The sequence below is a fragment of the Mesoplodon bidens genome (assembly GCF_964165515.1).
Source record: "Mesoplodon bidens genome assembly, chromosome: 2".
Lineage (NCBI taxonomy): Eukaryota > Metazoa > Chordata > Mammalia > Artiodactyla > Ziphiidae > Mesoplodon > Mesoplodon bidens.
Genome location: NC_138177.1, coordinates 91,154,958 through 91,173,615, shown reverse-complemented (window position 1 = coordinate 91,173,615; position 18,658 = coordinate 91,154,958). Strand labels below are relative to the sequence as shown.

At 39.6% G+C, this 18,658-nt stretch overlaps 1 protein-coding gene across 1 annotated transcript in view; it reads right to left on the bottom strand.

Annotated features, from left to right (window-relative positions):
- Positions 1–18,658, bottom strand: part of VAV3 (vav guanine nucleotide exchange factor 3) — a 407,347-nt gene that overhangs the window by 137,915 nt on the left and 250,774 nt on the right. The window contains exons 16-17 of the mRNA XM_081216948.1: positions 8,938–9,039; positions 8,532–8,632 (exon numbers count right to left, since the gene is read on the bottom strand). Of these exons, the coding sequence (XP_081073074.1) occupies positions 8,532–8,632; positions 8,938–9,039 (203 nt within the window). The remainder of the gene's footprint in view (positions 1–8,531; positions 8,633–8,937; positions 9,040–18,658) is intronic.

Sequence of the window (18,658 nt, the reverse complement as noted above, 5' to 3'; positions counted from 1 at the left end):
CCTGGGAACTTCCTTAGGATAGTAATTCAATTCTTCAAGTTTCCAAAAGTTTTTAATCCTCAACTTGTCTTTACCCTGCAGCCGATTTCTCAGGCTCCTATTGATCAAATTATAAAATGTTCTTACCCTTTCAAGAACCTTTCTAGATGGTGACTCACAGGCCCTCAAGGTATTTACACCTTGCGTTCTTTCATCATGTCCCAACTGGTTCAATGTAATTCAGAGAAGTGCTGTTACTGAGGTGCTTGGAGCCTGAGCAGAACTCTATCTTCAGTGCCGGCATAGGGTCAGTAGGCATATTTGTGTAAGACAAATGATTTTCACTGAGACTTTAGACTCATACCATATCATTAATTTTTTATACATAAACTTCAGTCCCATTATATTTGTTTTCCAATACAAGCGGCTCTCGATGCATACATTATTACACAATCTGCTTTGTCTCTTGTCTGAAGTTCTATTTCTTAAGACTAAACAAATCGATGCCCATTCAGATCATTTGTCTCAAAAGGGGCCACAGAAAAGTAATTACCAGGAAAGCTTTTGAAGGTTTTTTGTCATCATGGCTAATGTGCTATTTTTATGAAACATTAAAACTAAAAGACAGTGGGCTGATCAAATTTTGGAGGAAGTTGCACAGTGCTGTGTTCACCACTCACATCTACAGCAATATTTTGGGGAAAAAAAAAAACTACTAATACTTGGAAAGAGGCTTTGATTTCAAATCTTTTCAGGAGCTCTAACAGGAATTCAACCATATAATAGTTTTCAGTTCACTTTAATAATTATTAATATATCATTAAACTGACCCAAATAATTAAACAGAAGGAATAATAACTACCCTTGAGTATAAAATTGTCTTGATAAGTTAAAAAAGATAACTAATTTATATAAAAGGCTTTAAATAACGTTAAATAGAACCAAAGTCATTTTTTGGTTATGAAATCAATAATCAAGCTTCAGTTTATGTAAAAATCATGTGATAAAATGCCTAATGGTAGAAGGATGAAATAAAATTATATTCTAAAAGTTAATCTCTTATGATAAAATACTGCAATACTATTTATAAAAGAGCCATTTCGGATGCCAATTTGGGGTGCAGGTCCTAGATAACAATCTTGCAGGTTTAAACCATTAGGATACCAAGGCAACTTCCTTCCAATTAGGAGTGGCTGCAGCACCTAGGAGCAGCAGCTGGCCTAGATAAAAGAGCGATTAAACAGATAAGTAAGTGGGGATCTGCTTCGGTTAAGTATTAGAGCAGCTGAGGCTTGCACTCCCACTAAAGGAAAAGATGCAATAAACTGAAGTCATCTACTCCAGCAATATTTGCCTTCCAATGTTACTTTCTTTGTTTAAAACGAGAGGATGCAAAGCAAGCTATAATATTGATCAACGTCAGGGCAAGAAGGGGCCAAGAGGAGTTTAGCCATATATTACAGCAGGGAAAAAACACGAATGCCCCCAAAGGTTATAGTCTAGGACTAGACCTTCACGGTGGTGTACTGGGAGAAAGAAATGCCACTCTAGAATTATATTATCTTTGCAGTGACTGGCTGAGAAAGTGTCACATAATGGAGTTCATACCTATGCATTATTAAGGTTGGAAAGTTTTGGCAGCACACTTCAGAGTCTGTGTACATGTTGATCACTGAGGTTGCCATGGGGAATGTGAAGAAGTCAACTCAAGTTCAGCAAAAAAGAGAGTGGAATTGCCTGCTCTTTATATCCATGCAAATCCTCAAATGTTAAGACATAAACTAATCACCAAACCTTCAAGTCTGTGTCCAAGTTGCATAGTTTGTCTTATAAATATATATATAAAAAAAACCTTAAAGGACCTTTTATAACACTTGAAATGTACTTGAGTTAATAATCTGTCATTGTCAAATATTAATGAGAATGAATTTCTTCATTCAGAAATGAACTGCATTTTTACCAAGTAATTATTATTTTGAGGATGAATGAAGACTAGACAAATTTCAGGGATATAGATCATGAAATATTAAAGGTTTCTGAACCCAGAGGAGACAACATCCAAAGATGTAACTTCCACAAAAAAGAAGAGCTATTTCAAATGCTTAATGGTTAGTATTTTTACCACATTCAACACTGTCAAGGATTGTATTTGGGTTGAAATATTCCTATTTAGGAAAAAGCAGTAACAACTTCAGATTAAGCACCTTGACTTTGGACTTGGTACTAAGGGATAGATACAAAAGATGAGAAACACATTCCCTATGGTGAAGGAGCATATACTCTATAAGAGGAAATAAAAAGTGGCAGAGGGAATTCCTTGGTGGTCCAGTGGTTAGGACACCTCACTTTCACTGCTGAGGGTCCGGGTTTGATCACTGGTCGGGGAACTAAGATCCCACAAGCCGTGCAGCATGGCCAAAAATATAAAATAAAATGTTACAAACTTCCATTAAAACAAACAAACAAAAAAAGGTGATTAGAGGATGGTTATTCACAGTGCAAAACTCTTAAAAAAATAAAATAAAAATAAAAAGTGGCAGAGACAGTAGTGTTCCCCAAACAGTCCATGGGTTCCATTACTTGTCCAGCTCCCCTTATATAATTAAGTTGAGGCCATGTGACCAGTTTTAACCAATGGACTTCTGATGTTAAAAAATGGATTTGCTCACTTCCAGTCCATAGGTCTTAAGAGCAGCAAGCCCAGGAGCCATGTGTTGAATTCACAGTCACAAGATGGAACTAGCTCGGATCCCCAAGCCATTACTTAGAAGGGAAGAACCCAAAGCAAACAAGGCATGTGTGAAAAATAAACTTTTATGTGTTAAAGCCACTGGGGTTTTGGGTTTTTTAGTTACCACAACACAGCCTAACCTTGGCAAAGACGTAAAACCTACACACAAACTAATCAGAGAACAATTTAATTCAGATGACTACTGGGTGGACAGGATAAGGTTAAATGATTGACAAAGAGCTTGGAGAGGAAGAAAAAGAAGGGTAGATATTGGAACTGTAGGGAGAAGAGGGAGCATATTTCAGGGAGAAGAAACACTAAGAGAGAAGCAAGAATCCTAAAAATGGGACTGAATGGAAAGGGAGTAGATTTCTCCAGAAACAGAAGCATTTTTGTCATTAGGTGTTCCATGAGCCAGTTCATTTTCTTGCTACTTATTAACCTAACCCAAGTGTCCCTTGTCAAAGGCCTGATGATCAATGCTCAGGGCATGAAACTTAACTTGAATAAATACTAGAAAGGAATGCAAAGGTCTACTCAGTTTTCTATCTTTCATTCTTAAAGTATCAGCCAGGGATTCAGATCAGGTTTTTATTCCACTTATCCCACAACCACTCGAGCTCTAGTCTCTACAAGGGTAGAACCAGAAACTGTCCAATCCCCCACAGCCTCCTGCTTCTGCCTCTAAGACTACAGTGATTTTCAGGGCCCAGAAATCCTGGTACACCACAGTTCTACTCATTACTCTATTTGTCGGTCTGTCCACTCACTCATCTATCCATCATGGCTTCCCAGAGGTCAGAACATCAGTTCAGCATGATTCTTATCAGTGAGAGGCTCACCATCTAATTGAAGTTTGAACATTATTCTGTGAGGAATGGAAGGTATAGTGAGCAAATAAGTGACACATCAGACTTGATTTTAATAAAGATCATGTTGCAAATTGCATAGTGGAAGTAAAATTAACAGCAGGGAGTTTGTAGTTGTCCAAACAAGAGACAATGAGTTTTTGTTTAATCTATAGCAATACCGTATCAGTGGATATGGTATCTCTCTCCTAGGGAGACTTAGGAGGAGAACTAAGAAGAATAGGTAAGTGAATGAAGATGAGGGAGGCCGGTAAGTCAAGGCTGACACCCAGGTTTGGGTGAGTGTATGAATGGTACACCTTTAACTAAGACTAGGAATAGGAGGAAGTTGGTGGTGATGACTAAGGAGGTTGGTTTTACATATGTGAAATTTGAGGTCACTGCGGGACACCTGGGAACGGATACATGAGAAGAAAATGGAAATTTGGAATCCAAAGTTCAGGAGAAAAGCCTTAAGTGGAAATGGAGTCTTATCTACCTGGGTTTTAGGTTATGGCTAATGCCCGAAAAATTAATCAGACATACAAAGGATGACCTGGGGGATGTGGTGGATGGTTAATTGTGCCAGATGATCAAGAAAGGTCAAGTAGGGTAAGGCCTGCAATGTGATGACCAGTGGAAATGACAATTACAAGGTGGAGTGGAAGATTCTTTAGCTTTCATTTAGCTCCTGGGTTACTGTGTCATTTTGTACAACTAGTACCTCTTCGCCAACTGACTGCTCCCTTATCTATAAACCTGTCCAATGTTGAATGAAAATGCTCCACTTTTTGGGACTGTCTTCCACCCCAACTATCCAACGTTTATAACTACTTAGCCACTCCTGCTAGCCGTGGCTTTCTGGACCACAAGTGGACTTTTGACTCACACTGAACCAACTGGAATCTCTTTTTGTCTGTTGAGAATATAGACTGTGTTAACCAATGAAGCCATAAAGCTCTGTAAAGGTGGCGTCAATCATCTCAAATCACCTATGATTTAATTTTACAGGGGAACGTGGATTCTATACGAATTTAAGTTTGCCTTAAACCAGTATTATTCACTTGCTTTAAATTTGGCTGTTGGGATGATTTTCCCCAAAGTCAAGTTCTCTCTCAAGTTCTCTCCTGCATACAGAAGTCCCATTCAAGTAAACTATATTCTCCAGCCTCTGATATATCGTGTCCTTCCTCCTGCCCTCCTTCCTTACACCCGTTTTCCTCCAGTCATATCACTCATGGAAAGTTACCTTGCTGAACTCCTGCAAGCAATTACTCTTGGATGTCAAAATAAAGAACTGTGCAAAACTTAAACCAATATTGGGAATTGGGATTCTCTATAGGCTAGGTAACAGCCCATAAAGTCTAGCTTGTCCATGTCTTCAAAATACTACCTATTTTACCACATTCATACCAGACCCGCCAAGCTGAAACTCACACTCTACGCATGATCACTACCTACATCAGAGCAGGAAGGGGTGAGGTTGAGGAGAGGATATCATGACTTCCAACTTTCAGAGAGTATCTTTTTGGAAGTGAGGGAGAGAAGGCTACTGATAGAGCTGTAATGGAAATTCCTCTTCACTCTGAGGATAGATCCCTTCATTTCTAAGGGCTACCCACCAAATCTTAATCCAAAGGCAAAAAAGGGGAGCCTCCTTCATAATACTAATTAACTAACTACGAGCATTCAATGATATCAGTCTCTTAAAAATCTTGAGCAGGAAAGGACAGAAAGAGAAGAGAGGATGAGAATGAGGACACAGATGTGCAAAACATAAGGAGAATGGAGGACAACTAAGGATGCAAAGCAGAGAAAGAATCAAGAGAGCAAGGGAATTACGTTCAAAACTCCAAGAAGCAAATTTAGCCAGAGGTTTAAAAAAACTATTTCTTGCTTTATAATGAATTAAATAACAGAGTTTAGAGAACAATGCTACCTTTTGATGAATGAGTATAAGTAAGCATTATCTATAATCTGCAAAGAACTAACTGTTATTCTTATCTTATTTTCATACTCTTTCTGACTCAGTTTCCTCATCTTAAAATAAGAGGCCCTGGAGCTTAAGGTGTCTAAAATTACTTCCAGCTCTTAGACATTCCACGGGGAAAGGACAGGCATGGTCCCCAGAGATACCTGAATTTCTTGCAGCACATCTGAACATTTAAACCTAAAGACATTTGGTAGTTACTAACTTAATTGAATTTAAAGTGTTTTTTGTTTTAAAACACACACACACACACACACACACACACACACACAGATTAGAATTTCTCTTTCTTTCACAGAGAAAGCCAAGCACTTGATTATGTACTTGGGTTAGGTACTATGCATTTGACGCATCTGGCATGTATCATCACAGCTAGTTCACAGGACTGGTCGCCAGCCCAGGGGTTAAGAACAAACTCAGGAGCTGGCTTGTCTGGATTTGAATGTTAGGTCTACTGATTAAGCAACTCAGACATGTTTTTTATTTCTCTGTGCCTCAGTTTCTCATCATTGCTAAGATAAAAATAGCAATAACACAACTTTACAAAATTGTTCTAGGACTAAATGAGCTAACAGTGGTAAAGTACTTAGAGCAGTAACTGGTACTACAAATTTATTCAAAAAAACAAAAAACTTTTGAAAGCTAGGTACTATTATTATCCCTAATTTATAAGGGAAGAACCTAAGCCTTTAAAAAGTTAAGTAACTGGGGGACTTCCCTGGTGGTCCAGTGGTTAAGACTCTGTACTGCCAATGCAGGGGGCCCAGGTTCAATCTCTGGTCAGGGAACTAAGATCCCACATGCCGTGCAGCACAGCCAAAAGATTGAAAGAAAAAAAAAGTTAAGTAACTGTGGACCAAAGTCACCCAGCTAGAAAATTGTGGAGCCTCATTCCAACTCGACCAAGACTCCAGAGCTGATAGGCTTTAATGCCTTCTCATCCTGTCTCCTTCCACAGAGCAACTCATCCACCAGAAGAAGACACTGAACCAATGACTCTGGAACAGGCACTGGGAATATACCACTCTCGTATCTGGCTAGACCAGGAATTCCCAACTGTTTCCTACTGATTTGTGTGTAATGTAAAAATTTTAAGTCCTTTTAATGTCATTCTTGTCTATCACTTCAAAGTTTGGTGCTCACTAGTTTCTCTATACATATTTGCTCCACATCACAAAAACAACCAAAATGCAGATTAAAACCCATTCCTTTCAAAAATCGGTTTCTCATTATAACACCTTAGATGAAAATATTGAGTTTTTATTGTGTCCAGGCACTTTGCTAGGCATAAACATTAATTCATATGATCCTCACAATAATCTTCTAAGTTCCATTTTTCAGATGAATAAATGAAATGTTTACATATTTTCCCCAAGCTCATGCAGCTAGCTAAGAGCAGAACCAGATTTTCACTCATCTCTGCTTGACTCACAACCACTCTCCTACACTATTCCCTTTAGACTGAAAGAACCCTGACAACTATGGGGTCACTTTATACTCCTCAGAGACTGAAACTCATAAGACAGGGCTATGGGGTTTATAAAAATCCATTCACCTACTGTGAGCAAGTAACATGTTAATTGTCCTCAAAGAGATTAAAGGACAGAACACATAAAGATGGAACCACAGAAATTTAAGTGATAAATTGTTTCAGGTAGGCGATTAAATAATAATAATAATAATAATAATAATAATAATAATAATAAATATATGTAATATTTCTTTTGTATTTTATACCTTTGTAGATTGTTTCAGACCTTCAGAAACATTAGTAGGTGCTAATCTTGTCTCCTTTACCTAACAGACCTTGAGCAAGTTGCATAAGCACCGTGACCTCCATCAGAAACTGGGAAGGGCTCTTTTGAGGACTGAATGAGTCCCTGTAGGAAAGGCCCGGCCAGAGGCCCAGGCAGGGCAGGCACAGTGCAGGTGCTCAACTAATGTCGGGCTCTCTCTCCTTGCACTGCCCATGCCTGGCATTGAGAATGGCTCATGGGGCCCTGAAAATACATCTACAGAAGGAGCCGAGTGAGAGGAATGTGCTGTGATCTCAGTCCTCTAATAGGATTCACACCTTTTGTACGACTGCCTATTTTCTGAACTCAGCTCTGAAATGAGCTATTATCCTCTGTTTCACTCTTCTTTGTATTATCCAAAATAATTCAATGTCCACCTTTCCCTTTGGGAAAATCAAAGGTTGACATGGCTACCTTCTGAACTCAAGCTGTTAAAGATCCCTTTCTTCTGTTCAAAAAGTTTTACTGATTTTGAAAGGTCTTATTGATAAAACACAGAGAAACTCAGGGGAAAAGGACAAAGAGAAAGAAGAAGAAAGAGAAAGAATAAAGAGTCCAGAAAAGAAAGAGAAGGAAGAGAGCCCAAGAGGAGCAGAGAGAGGCAAAAGGCTACTGAATGCATAATTGCCAACAGTTTTAGAAACTGGCTCAGGTCACAATCACGGAGCATTATTCTTAAAAACCAAGGGGAAAATATTTACACAAAATCCAAAGGATACGTGCTCTTTGTTAAATGCTGTAAAATGACAATGTATTCAATTCATTAATTCATGAATTCGTCTGTGTAATGTTTACTCCTGGCAGCATTAGCATTTCGGAGATGAATATTTAAGAGAAAAAAGGAGAAATTCAAAGACAGAATTAAAGAACCATTTTGTTTTGTTTTGTTTTTACACCTCCATTTGTGTGTTTTGGCTGTATTTGTACAGTGTTGTTAAAATTTAGGGGTTGGGGTGAATGAAATGGGTGACATGGAACCTTCCAAGTCCCTCTTGAAGCCCTCAGCCTCCCAGGTATGTATAAAAGTCACAAGAATTTCCAACAATTTTCAAATTGTGCTCATAAACAATAGTTTCAAAAGGCAATGTTATAATAAACATATATTATGAGTAAATTAAGCCTTAATTATGTTTAGCAAGTTTTACGTTCTCATTAAAAGCAGAATCACAACAATAAACATGACTTACCAGCAGAATTAACTCTGCCGCAATTGTCTACTCTTCCCAAACATTCTTTGTGTGCTCTTGCACCACACTTAACACATAAATAGCCTTGATAAAATGTTCCCCTGCAAGGTAAAATTAGAGGGTGATAGGTTAAAAGGTGCGAAATTCTGCCTATAGGAAATCATTACTGCCAGAAAGCAAAACAAGAGAACACAGTGCTATGCAGTTCCCTTCAGTGGAGGGAGAGGACCTTCCTGGGTTCTGAAGGAACTGTCCAGGCACAAGGACAAGGAAGGACCTGATGGATCCAAACTCGTAGGGCAATATCCCCACTTGAGAACATTTTGCTGGGACCTTAGCAAAGTCTGAAACATTTGGCAATTATACCAGTTCCTTTAAACTGAAAACCAGGATCACACAAACTTACCTCAGGAGCATCTGGCAGACTTTGCAGGATGTAACCCGGTTGAAGGTGTGCATCTTGAACTCATGGAAATTGGAGTCTGCATAGTCTGGCCTTATGTTGGACCTGTACAAAGGGAAAAAAGTGACACCCTCAAGAAAGTTTCACAACAAAACCGCAGTCTAATTCATCAACATTACATTGGGTAGAGAGGTGATTCAGTCAAATAGGCTATTAAATATGCAATGTTTTCTAAGCCAAAGTATGCTTTGCTTTAAAATGTGCACCAAAATCTGGTTGTGTGAGAACCAGCAACTTGTAAAGATTGAAGCAACCTAATCCTCCTCAGCACTGAGTGTTCCCAGGGAACTTTACAGAATGGCCATGTAGGTCAACCTGTCAGGAAAAACATAAAACCTGCTGGATATTCACACTGTGTGATAATTTCTTTTCTCTAGCCACATCACTGAAACAGAAATGAGCTGCAGGGTGTGGGAGGGAGGGGAAGAGGGTGCTGCATATCCACAGGCTCCCTGTCCAAACAGGTATGTGGATTATGTAATTATCTGTAAAAGTGAACAAAATTTTATAAAAAGTGTTGAAACAAAGCCTCATTCTGATCATTAAAAACTTCCTCCTTAACAAACAGTCCACTTTCCTTGCAATCCAAATAAAAACTAAGCAAAATTATTTTATCATTTATATTATACACATATGCAAAAAAATACTAAGCATACTGCACAATGACATTCACCGTGTATTTACTCTGTGCCGATACTGTGATAAAAATATGATTTGTTCATTATATCTCACTTAACCTTCACACCAATCCTAACTGGTAGGCACTAATAATATCACTAGTTTACAAACAGGAAAACAGAGGCTTACATTAAAGTAAAGGAAATGGCAGAGCTGGGAACTCCAACCCAGGTCTGTGCTCTTAGCCACCAAAGCTATACTGCAAGGAGGAATTCAACAATATTCACCTTCATATAATTAAATTTTTGTGTCTAATAGGCATGTTGGAAACTGTTAAGTTTAGTCATTTCCAGAGGATTTTTTATATTATTCTTAATTTGTCCATGTCACCAAAAGGCAGAAAAATTAGGAAAGGATAAGTTAAAAACGAATACAGATCAGAGGTACACCTAGAAAGTGAAGATGATGTTCTCTGAGAGGTTACAAGCAATTTGTGAGACTGTAGGAAAAGTTTGAGATACTGATGAGCTAGGATTTCCCCTTTTATAGAACACAGCAACTCTCAACCACATTGGCGTAATGAAGCATAACACAGGTGGGCGACCAGGCATCAATCTCTGAGGTACCAAGAGAAGCCTTATGAAAAAACATTCACAAAGGCAATTGGAGTAGCAGGCAGTGTTGCAGAAATGTCAGCAAGGTCAGCCTTCCAATCCATCTGCTGAATATGAGCGAGCTCAAAATGAAATCAAATATTAGTGCCATCTGGGATTTCTCTGCTCTGTGCTTCTGGTGACCTCACTTTTTAGGAAAATGTTCCACTGCATGCTGAAAAGCATGGCCATTTCCATAGAGGCATTTTTTTTTTGTCACTGATGAAGAAGTAGAGTTCTTCTTCAGGAAGGGAAAAGGTGGGAAAAGATAATGATCTAGAAACAAAACTCTCTTCACATTGTTTAGAAAACATTTGATTCTTGAGTCCATACAGCCAGACGGGAAGGGCCATTGTTCATTTCTCTCTGAGCGTCAAGGTGATAGTCATAGAAGAATTGTCAAATAGCAGCTTCGGTTCCGGGAACTTGAAGAATTCATCACCCTGGAGTTTTAGAATAAAAGTGGGTCTCCTTCAGGCAGAAACTCAAGTAAATAGATACCAAATAGGTAAGAATTTAATTAATCTTAGAAGTCTGCCTGGGACATAGGTAGAACACCTTTCTCTTAGGGTCAACCCAAGTTGTGTGTGTGTGTGTGTGTGTGCGTGTGTGTGTACCATCATTTGTATTTAACACTTTCACCAACTAACTAGGAATAAGCTGACTTTTCAGAAGACAAAAGCTGAGAGGAAGATTACACTAAGAGGTTAAAAAGAAAAATCTTACATAAAGACAAAAACTCAGAAAATATTGTTAACAGTAGTTGCCATAAGTTAAGTGAGACCTGAAGTAGTAGGGTAGAATGATAGAAAGGAACTGTTGGAAGTTTTTCTTTTCTTTTTTTTTAACTAAAACTGCATATTATTTTAAAAATTTTAAATCAAACACTAAAGAATAAAAGTTAACTCTATGACCCTGCAACTGCTATTGAGACACTATAGAATATAAAAGCATAGTTGAGGGCAGGAATCTGAAATTAGACCACCTGGGCTTAAATCCTAACTTGCAAATCACTAGTAGGGTGTCCTTGGGCAGGTTAATAAGTATAAAACAGGAATACTAATAAAATCAAACTTGTAAAGGAAGGTAATTTATATAAAGTGCTTAGGACTTTGCCTAGCCCAGAGTTGGTGTTCAGTAAGTCTTGGCTCTAATTTATAAATTGCTGATTCAAAATCCACATTTATAATGATGTGATCAGGATAATGCTTTATAAGTGGTGAAAAGTCCCTTGATAGTCTTGGGAATTTCTAGAGGGTCCCCATTCTCCTGGGAATTTCATTGCAGGAAGGTTGTTTTATGTTCAGTGTCCTTGGGACCAGGAATCCATATATAATGATTGAAGCACAATAAGAAATGGGGTTACTCAGGAGAGGACACATAAGCAAAAAGCCCAGGGAATTAGATGAAGTCATATCAAGCACCAACTAAAGAGAACAGAGACATCAATACACATGGAGATGCAAAAATCAAACACAGTAAGTTGGCTAGATGTGAAGAGCTAGAAAGGCAGGTTGAAGGAGAAAAAGATAAAGAAACATCAGGTTTATAGATTTGGTAACAAAAGGACAAAAGTGATCAAAAGTAGAGTTTATTGCACACCTCTAATGTACCAGGCACATTAATTGACTCTTCATATATTTTTTCACATTTACTTCTCATAATAAACCTATAAGGTAGAGTCATTCATTCACTTCATATTTATTGAGCACCTACCATATACATAGGCCATGAAGCAGGAACAGAAAGAAGAGCCGTTTAGCTGGAGCCCGGTGGGTGAAGAGGGGCAATGTAGGAGATGTGTAAGAGAGGCTGGCAGGGCCAAGGAAAGAGTTGATCTTACACAGGGATTGACCTCACATTTAGCTGACAAAAAAAAAAAAATCTCTGTGGCTACTATGTAGAGAATTCCTCACAGTGCAGCAAGAGTGGACATAGCAAGACCAATTATGGGGTTGAGTTGCCTGTACATGATAACTGGAGATCCAATATAAGTCAGCTCACTTGCTTGGTCATGCAGCTATACAGAAGGGATTCCATTTTTGTAACCTGCTTTGATATACTACAGTTTACTTATAAGAACGTGAGTGGAATCTCATAGATTCCATTTCTTTTGCTTCATATAGGGCCCATTATTAATACAATTAATCAGTCAATCAAATATTTATAGAGTGAGGCATGTTGATCCTCTTAAGTCCCCTTATAACTACATGTTCTCCTCCAACTGCCCCCTCTTGTCACCTGGTTCCATGTGGGAGCCAAGATGAGGACTACACAGCTCGGCTCAGCCTAGGCATCCTCTTCATCCTGCAGATCTGCATTCCAACCATTCCTCCGGCATCTCAAATGCAGCACATACAAAACTCAACTCCATACCTTTCCTAACATACTTGATTCTTAAAAATAGAAACCCTGAGACTTCCGGGTAAGATGGCGGAAGAGTAAGACGCGGAGATCACCTTCCTCCCCACGGATACACCAGAAATACAGCTACACGTGGAACAACTCCTACAGAACACCTACTGAACGCTGGCAGAAGACCCCAGACCTCCCAAAAGACAATAAACTCCCCACATACCTGGGTAGGGCAAAGCGGAGAGATTCCTGCAAAGAGGATCGGTGCCGAGCGGCACTCACCAGCCCGAGAGGCTTGCCTGCTCGCCCGCCGGGGCGGGCGGCGCTGGAAGCTGAGGCTCGGGCTTCGGTCAGAGCGCAGGGAGAGGACTGGGGCTGGCGGCGAAAACTCAGCCTGAAGGGGGCTAATGTGCCACAACTAGCCGGGAGGGAGTCCGGGAAAACTCTGGAGCTGCCGAAGAGACGAGAGACTTTTTCTTCCCTCTTGGTTTCCTGGTGCGCGAGGAGAGGGGATTAAGAGCGCCGCTTAAAGGGGCTCCAGAGACGGGCGCGAGTCGCGACTGAAAGCGCGGAGCCCAGTGACGGGCGTGGGACGCTGGGGCTGCTGCTGCCACCGCCAAGAAGCCTGTGTGCGAGCGCAGGTCACTGTCCACACCGCCCTTCCGGGAGCCTGTGCAGCCCGCCACTGCCGGGGTCCCGGAATCCAGGGGCGGATTCCCTGGGAGAACGAACGGCGCGCCTCGGGCTGGTGCAACGTCACGCCAACCTCTGCCACTGCAGGCTCGCCCCGCACTCCGTGCCCCTCCCTCCCCCCCGGCCTGAGTGAGCCAGAGTCCCCGAAGAGGCTGCTCCTTTAACCCTGTCCTGTCTGAGCGAAGAACAGACGCCCTCCGGTGACCTACACGCAGAGGCGGGGCCAAATCCAAAGCTGAGACCCAGGAGCTGTGAGAACAAAGAAGAGAAAGGGAAACCTCTCCCAGCAGCCTCAGAAACAGCGGATTAAAGTTCCACAATCAACTTGATGTACCCTGCATCTGTGGAATACATGAATAGACAACAAATCATCCCAAACTGAGGAGCCAGGAGTCAGTGCTGTGCCTCTGAGGTGGGAGAGCCAACTTCAGGACACTGGTCCACAAGAGACCTCCCAGCTCCACATAATATCCAACGGCGAAAATCTTCCAGAGATCTCCATCTCAACACCAGCACCCAGCTTCACTCAACGACCAGCAAGCTACAGTGCTGGACACCCTATGCCAAACAACTAGCAAGACGGGAACATAACGCCACCCATTAGCAGAGAGGTGGCCTAAAATCATAAAAAGTCCATAGACACCCCAAAACACACCACCAGACGTAGACCTGCCCACCAGAAAAACAAGATCCAGCCTCATCCACCAGAACACAGGCACTAGTCCCCTCCACCAGGAAGCCTACACAACCCACTAAACCAACCTTAGCCACTGGGGACAGACACCAAAAACAACGGGAACTACGAACCTGCAGCCTGCAAAAAGGAGACCCCAAACACAGTAACATAAGCAAAATGAGAAGACAGAAAAACACACAGCAGGAGAAGGAACAAGATAAAAACCCACCAGACCTAACAAATGAAGAGGTAATAGGCAGTCTACCTGAAAAAGAATTCAGAATAATGATGGTAAAGATGATCCAAGATTCTATTTCCAAGATCCAAAATCTTGGAAATAGAACAGACAAAATGCAAGAAACAGTTAACAAGGACCTAGAAGAACTAAAGATGAATCAAGCATCGATTAAAAACACAATAAATGAAATAAAAAATACTCTAGATGGGATCAATAGCAGAATAACTGAGGCAGAAGAACGGATAAGTGAGGTGGAAGATAAAATAGAGGAAATAACTGATGCAGAGCAAAATAAAGAAAAAAGAATGAAAAGAACAGAGGACAGTCTCAGAGACCTCTGGGACAACATTAAACACACCAACATTCGAATTATAGGGGTTCCAGAAGAAGAAGAGAAAAAGAAAGGGATGGAGAAAATATTTGAAGAGATTATAGTTGAAAACTTCCCTAATATGGGAAAGGAAATAGTTAATCAAGTCCAGGAGGCACAGAGAGTCCCATACAGAATAAAACCAAGGAGAAATACGCCAAGACACATATTAATCAAACTGTCAAAAATTAAACACAAAGAAATCATATTAAAAGCAGCAAGGCAAAAACAACAAATAACACACAAGGGAATCCCCATCAGGATAACAGCTGATCTCTCAGCAGAAACTCTACAAGCCAGAAGGGAGTGGCAGGACATTTTTAAAGTGATGAAGGAGGAAAACCTGCAACCAAGATTACTCTACCCAGCAAGGATCTCATTCAGCTTTCATGGAGAAATTAAAACGTTTACAGACAAGCAAAAGCTGAGAGAGTTCAGCACCTCCAAACCAGCTTTACAACAAATGCTAAAGGAACTTCTCTAGGCAAGAAACACAACAGAAGGAAAAGACCTACAATAATGAACCCAAAACAATTAAGAAAATGGGAATAGGAACATACATATCGATAATTACCTTAAATGTAAATGGACTAAATGCTCCCACCAAAAGACACAGATTGGCTGAATGGATACAAAAACAAGACCCATATATACGCTGTCTACAAGAGACCCATTACAGACCTAGAGACACATACAGACTGAAAGTAAGGGGATGGAAAAAGATATTCCATGTAAATGGAAACCAAAAGAAAGCTGGAGTAGCAATTCTCATATCGGACAAAATAGACTTTAAAATAAAGACTACTAGAAGAGACAAAGAAGGACACTACATAATGATCAAGGGATTGATCCAAGAGGAAGATATAACAATTGTAAATATTTATGCACCCAACATAGGAGCACCTCAATACATAAGGCAAATACTAACAGCCATAAAAGGGGAAATCGACAGTAACACAGTCATAGTACGGGACTTTAACACACCACTTTCACCAATGGACAGATCATCCAAAATGAAAATAAATAAGGAAACACAAGCTTTAAATGATACATTAAACAAGATGGACTTAATTGATATTTATAGGACATTCCATCCAAAAACAACAGAATACACATTTTTCTCAAGTGCTCATGGAACATTCTCCAGGATAGATCATATCTTGGGTCACAAATCAAGCCTTGGTAAATTTAAGAAAATTGAAATTGTATCAAGTATCTTTTCCGACCACAATGCTATGAGACTAGATATCAATTACAGGAAAAGAGCTGTAAAAAATACAAACACATGGAGGCTAAACAATACACTACTTAATAACGAAGTGATCACTGAAGAAATCAAAAAGGAAATTAAAAAATACCTAGAAACGAATGACAATGGAGACACGACGACCCAAAACCTATGGGATGCAGCAAAAGCAGTTCTAAGGGGGAAGTTTATAGCAATACAATCCCACCTTAAGAAACAGGAAACATCTCGAATAAACAACCGAACCTTGCACCTAAAGCAATTAGAGAAAGAAGAACAAAAACATCCCAAAGTTAGCAGAAGGAAAGAAATCATAAAAATCAGATCAGAAATAAATGAAAAAGAAATGAAGGAAACAATAGCAAAGATCAATAAAACTAAAAGCTGGTTCTTTGAGAAGATAAACAAAATTGATAAACCATTAGCCAGACTCATCAAGAAAAAAAGGGAGACGACTCAAATCAATAGAATTAGAAATGAAAAAGGAGAAGTAACAACTGACACTGCAGAAATACAAAAGATCATGAGAGATTACTATAAGCAACTCTATGCCAATAAAATGGACCACCTGGAAGAAATGGACAAATTCTTAGAAATGCACAACCTGCCAAGACTGAATCAGGAAGAAATAGAAGATATGAACAGACCAATCACAAGCACTGAAATTGAAACTGTGATAAAAAATCTTCCAACAAACAAAAGCCCAGGACCAGATGGCTTCACAGGCGAATTCTATCAAGCATTTAGAGAAGAGCTAACACCTATCCTTCTCAAACTCTTCCAAAATATAGCAGAGGGAGGAACACTCCCAAACTCATTCTACGAGGCCACCATCACCTTGATACCAAAACCAGACCAGGATGTCACAAAGAAAGAAAACTACAGGCCAATATCACTGATGAACATAGATGCAAAAATCCTCAACAAAATACTAGCAAACAGAATCCAACAGGACATTAAAAGGGTCATACACCATGATCAAGTGGGGTTTATTCCAGGAATGCAAGGATTCTTCAATATACGCAAATCAATCAATGTGATACACCATATTAACAAACTGAAGGAGAAAAACCATATGATCATCTCAATAGATGCAGAGAAAGCTTTCGACAAAATTCAACACCCATTTATGATAAAAACCCTGCAGAAAGTAGGCATAGAGGGAACTTTCCTCAACATAATAAAGGTCATATATGACAAACCCACAGCCAGCATCGTCCTCAATGGTGAAAAACTGAAACCATTTCCACTAAGATCAGGAACAAGACAAGGTTGCCCACTCTCACCACTCTTATTCAACCTAGTTTTGGAAGTTTTAGCCACAGCAATCAGAGAAGAAAAGGAAATAAAAGGAATCCAAATCGGAAAAGAAGAAGTAAAGCTGTCACTGTTTGCAGATGACATGATACTATACATAGAGAATCGTAAAAATGCCACCACAAAAATACTAGAGCTAATCAATGAATTTGGTAAAGTTGCAGGATACAAAATTAATGCACAGAAATCTCTGGCATTCCTATATACTAATGATGAAAAATCTGAAAGTGAAATCAAGGAAACACTCCCATTTACCATTGCAACAAAAAGAATAAAATACCTAGGAATAAACCTACCTAAGGAGACAAAAGACCTGTATGCAGAAAATTATAAGACACTGATGAAAGAAATTAAAGATGATACAAATAGATGGAGAGATGTACCATGTTCTTGGATTGGAAGAATCAACATTGTCAAAATGACTCTACTACCCAAAGCAATCTACAGATTCAATGCAATCCCTATCAAACTACCACTGGCATTTTTCACAGAACTAGAACAAAAAATTTCACAATTTGTATGGAAACACAAAAGACCCCGAATAGCCAAAGCAATCTTGAGAACGAAAAATGGAGCTGGAGGAATCAGGCTCCCTGACTTCAGACTATACTACAAAGCTACAGTAATCAAGACAGTGTGGTACTGGCACAAAAACAGAAAGATAGATCAATGGAACAGGATAGAAAGTCCAGAGATAAACCCACGCACATATGGTCACCTTATCTTTGATAAAGGAGGCAGGACTGTACAGTGGAGAAAGGACAGTCTCTTCAATAAGTGGTGCTGGGAAAACTGGATAGCGACATGTAAAAGTATGAGATTAGATCACTCCCTAACACCATACACAAAAATAAGCTCAAAATGGATTAAAGACCTAAATGTAAGGCCAGACACTATCAAACTCTTAGAGGAAAACATAGGCAGAACACTCTATGACATAAATCACAGCAAGATCCTTTTTGACCCACCTCCTAGAGAAATGGAAATAAAGACAAAAATAAACACATGGGACCTAATGAAACTTCAAAGCTTTTGCACAGCAAAGGAAACCATAAACAAGACCAAAAGACAACCCTCAGAATGGGAGAAAATATTTGCAAATGAAGCAACTGACAAAGGAGTAATCTCCAAAATTTATAAGCAGCTCATGCAGCTCAATAGCAAAAAACCAAACAACCCAATCCAAAAATGGGCAGAAGACCTAAATAGACATTTCTCCACAGAAGATATACAGACTGCCAACAAACACATGAAAGGATGCTCAACATCTTTACTCATTAGAGAAATGCAAATCAAAACTACAATGAGATATCATCTCACACCAGTCAGAATGACCATCATCAAAAAATCTAGAAACAATAAATGCTGGAGAGGGTGTGAAAAAAAGGGAACACTCTTGCACTGCTGGTGGGAATGTGAATTGGTACAGCCACTATGGAGAACGGTATGGTGGTTCCTTAAAAAACTACAAATAGAACTACCATATGACTCAGCAATC